Below are 3,305 nucleotides of genomic sequence, written 5' to 3'. Positions count from 1 at the left end.
TACCCCCACAGGTCCAGGCCATCAACGTGTCCAGCCGCTTCGAGGAGGAGATCAAGGCGGAGCAGGAGGAACGGAAGAAGCAGGCGGAGGAGATGAAGCAGCGGAAAGCGGCCTTTGAGGAGCTGCAGTCCACGTTTTAAGTAGCGGGGGCTGCACCGACCACCCTGCTCCGGCCCCAGCGCGGAGGGCGAGGGCGGCGTATGGGAGGCTGAGCCTGAATCCTTGCCTCTGTCTGATGGGACCACTACTAAAAACCTAAAATGTCTGTGAATGGAGCAAGTTCAGGGGTCTCACGGAGGTGGCCCGGCCCCTCCCCGCTCCCTTCTGCTCTTTGCGAGGCCGAGACACCGGCTCCCTGCCTGGCCCGGCCCTCCCTGGCAATCCCTGGGCTGTCTTGCACCCCTGACTGCCCCGCAGTCTGCTCCAGCACTGCCCCTGGCCCAGCTCGTGGCACTAGGTCCCTCCTGGACCCATGTGCCTGCCCACCACCATCTCCATCCCCTCGACCTGGGAACCCCTGCCCTCCTCCAGCAGGCCGCACCGCCCCCAGGGCCCCCTGCCAGCCCCTTCCCAGACTGGGAGACAGCAGAAGAGATAGAATCAGGGCTGCCCCCACAGACTGGGACCCAAGGGGCTTATTGGAGGCACGAGGGGACCCCTCCCCAGGGGCTCTTCCTCCACCTCTGCCTCTTCCATCTACTGAAATGGGAGAGGGGGTGGGGAGCTTCTGTTCTGGTGAAGGGACCTAGGCCCCCAGCATCCCATGCTGACTTGGAGACCCCCAGCCAGGCAGGGTGTGGGGGCAGCTGTGCCAATCTACGTCACACGCCCACCCCCTGCCGGGCATGCCGTGGGATCCTGGGCAGGGAAGGCTCTGAGGGTCGGAGACACCGCTCCTTAGCACCCACGCAGAACAACCTGAGGGTCCCAGGGGGCTCTGGAGAAAGTGGGGTGGGAGGAAGACTTGGCGCCTTCCTAGGGAAGGAAATGAGCGCTTCATCTTGATTCTCCGAGGAGTGTCCGAGAAGTGCTTTAAGTGTGTTTGCATGCGCCAGGCGGTGGGCACCGGGGCCCTGTCCAGCCCTTTCCTGCCATCCTTCCCCAGGTGATGTCCACCGCCTTGCCAGCGACCTGCCTGTCATGCCCGGCCCAGTTAGGCCACAGCTTCCCACGTGCTTGCTGACATACGTATGCCTGTGTGTGGTGTCTGTTGCTGTGTCGTGAAACTGTGACCATCACTCAGTCCAAACAAGTCAGTGGCCCTCGAGGCCACAGTTATGCAACTTTCAGTGTGTGTCATAACGGCGTCATTGCTTTTTAAACCCGATAACTCTTTATTTTAGTAAAATGTCCCAGGAGTCCTCGAAGCTACGCGGACTTGCAGAGGTTTTATTTTTTGGCCTTAGAATCTGCGGAAATTAGGAGGCACGGAGCCCAGCGCAGCAGCCTCGGCCCCGGATTGCGTTTGCCTTAGCGGATATGTTTATACAGATGAATATAAAATGTTTTTTTCTTTGGGCTTTTTGCTTTTTTTTCTCCCCCTTCTCACCTTCCCTTCCCCGCCCCTGCAAAAAAAAAGGGGGGCTACTTGTTCATTCTATGGTACAATTATTTTTTTTAACTAAAAGAAGATAAAATTCTATATTCTTATGTGTGTATGGTTCTTGATGGTGAGTGGGCAGGGAAATGACAAGGTCACTGGGTGTGGGGACAGTGGTGTCAGAGCCCGGGAGGAGAGGGGACCCGCCCGTGGAGGAGGTTGGTGTTGGATGCGCAGACGCTGTCACCAGGCACCAGTCTAGGCGCTTTGTGTCTATTAACTCATTTGAATCCTTGCAACCAGCCCATGCAAGAGGTGATATTTTTACTCCTCTTTTGCAGAAAAGAACAGGGACGCGGCCGGGCGCTGTGGCTCACGCCTGTAATCCCAGCTCTTTGGGAGGCCAAGGCGGGTGGATCACCTGAGGTCAGGAGTTCAAGACCAGCCTGGCCAACATGGTGGAACTCCATCTCCACCAAAAATACAAAAATTAGCCAGGCGTGGTGGCACATGGCTGTGGAGATCAGGGCTCGCAAACCTGCCAGGTGAGCAGAGAGGAGGGGCCGCCCCTCTCCACAAGGCCACATGGTGGCCAGCAGTGGCATTAAGGCCCTGGGAATTATGGCTTGTGCACCCCAGAGACCCCCAAGCACACCTGCCAGGGAGACACCCAAAGTCTTCCACAGGCTGGAAAACCCCAGGGGTGATGGGGCGGACACCAGCAGCTCTCTGTGTGAGGCTTTAGACACATCAGGTCCCCACTGGGTCTCAGTCTCCCCATGTATTCCATGCGAGTATGGGCAAGGGTCTGGGGTCTTCCCAGGAGGGTGTGGGAGCTGGAGTTTGGATTAGGCTGGGCATTGTTGCCCCCAGGTGGCCAGGGGTGGTACTACAGCAGCCGGGATGCCTGGGGAAGGCAGTGTCCTCCCCACGTGCTAGCCAGGGTCTGAGACTGTACACCACCACCAACTTGGGACTTTCAGTTCCACACTGCCTTTCAAAAAGCCTTCCCCAAGGGAGGAACATCTGCATCCCTGACATCCTGCTGGAAAGGGCTTCAGGAACAAGGGACAGGGACGCTGAAAGAATGCACGGTGGCTCACACTTGTAATCCCAGCACTTTGGGAGGTCAAGGTGGAAAGATCATTTGAAGCCAGGAATTCCAGACCAGTCTGGGCAACACAGTGAGACCTGATCTCTACAAAATATAATAACAAATCATACTGAAAAGGAAGCACCTAACGGTTATGGCCATGGGCCTCGAGTCTTTGGACTGCGAGAGACTAGGGCCAGCTGTCCCATGCCAGGGCCCTCCACCAAGGGTCTCCGCCTGTCAGGAGCCCCCAGCCTTGGCCTGCACAAGACCCCAACTCCCAGCCCTGGCAGTGAAAGGAAGTTGAGGCGGGAAGGGACCTGGAGTGATCCCAGCACCATGAGAGAGGACTCCTTAAACCCCCCCAGGGCTGGGTACAGTGTCTCATGCCTGTAATCCCAGCACTTTTGGAGGCCGAGGTAGAAGGATCACTTGAGTCCAGTAGTTCAAGACTAGCCTGGGCAACATAGCGAGACCTCATCTCTAGAAAAAAAATTTAAAACAACTAGCCAGACAGCCACACAGGAGGCTCAGGAGGAGGATCACTTAAGCCCAGAAGTTCAAGGCTGCAGTGAGCTATGATCGCGCCACTGCACTCTAGCCTGAGAGACAGAGCAAGACCCTGTCACCTAAAAAAAAAAAAAACCTCCCAGGTTCCCTCCTGTCATTAAG

General features: G+C 56.9%; 1 protein-coding gene across 2 annotated transcripts in view; it reads left to right on the top strand.

The window, feature by feature from the left end:
• The window catches only part of LOC114674069 (chymotrypsin-C-like), a 37,977-nt gene that overhangs the window by 15,548 nt on the left and 19,124 nt on the right, over window positions 1–3,305 (top strand). Inside the window, exon 8 of one of the 2 annotated variants that reach the window (XM_077973544.1) lies at window positions 12–1,642. The exons of the other annotated variant lie outside the window; for it this stretch is intronic. Coding sequence (XP_077829670.1) covers window positions 12–140 — 129 coding nt within the window. The 3' untranslated portion in view covers window positions 141–1,642. Of the gene's footprint in view, window positions 1–11; window positions 1,643–3,305 lie in introns of those variants that run through there. 2 annotated transcript variants of the gene reach the window in all.

Source organism: Macaca mulatta, chromosome 1, assembly GCF_049350105.2.
Source record: "Macaca mulatta isolate MMU2019108-1 chromosome 1, T2T-MMU8v2.0, whole genome shotgun sequence".
NCBI classification, from domain to species: Eukaryota; Metazoa; Chordata; class Mammalia; order Primates; family Cercopithecidae; genus Macaca; species Macaca mulatta.
The sequence above is the reverse complement of the archived record's forward strand: the minus strand, read 5'-3'. Positions and strand labels throughout refer to the sequence as shown.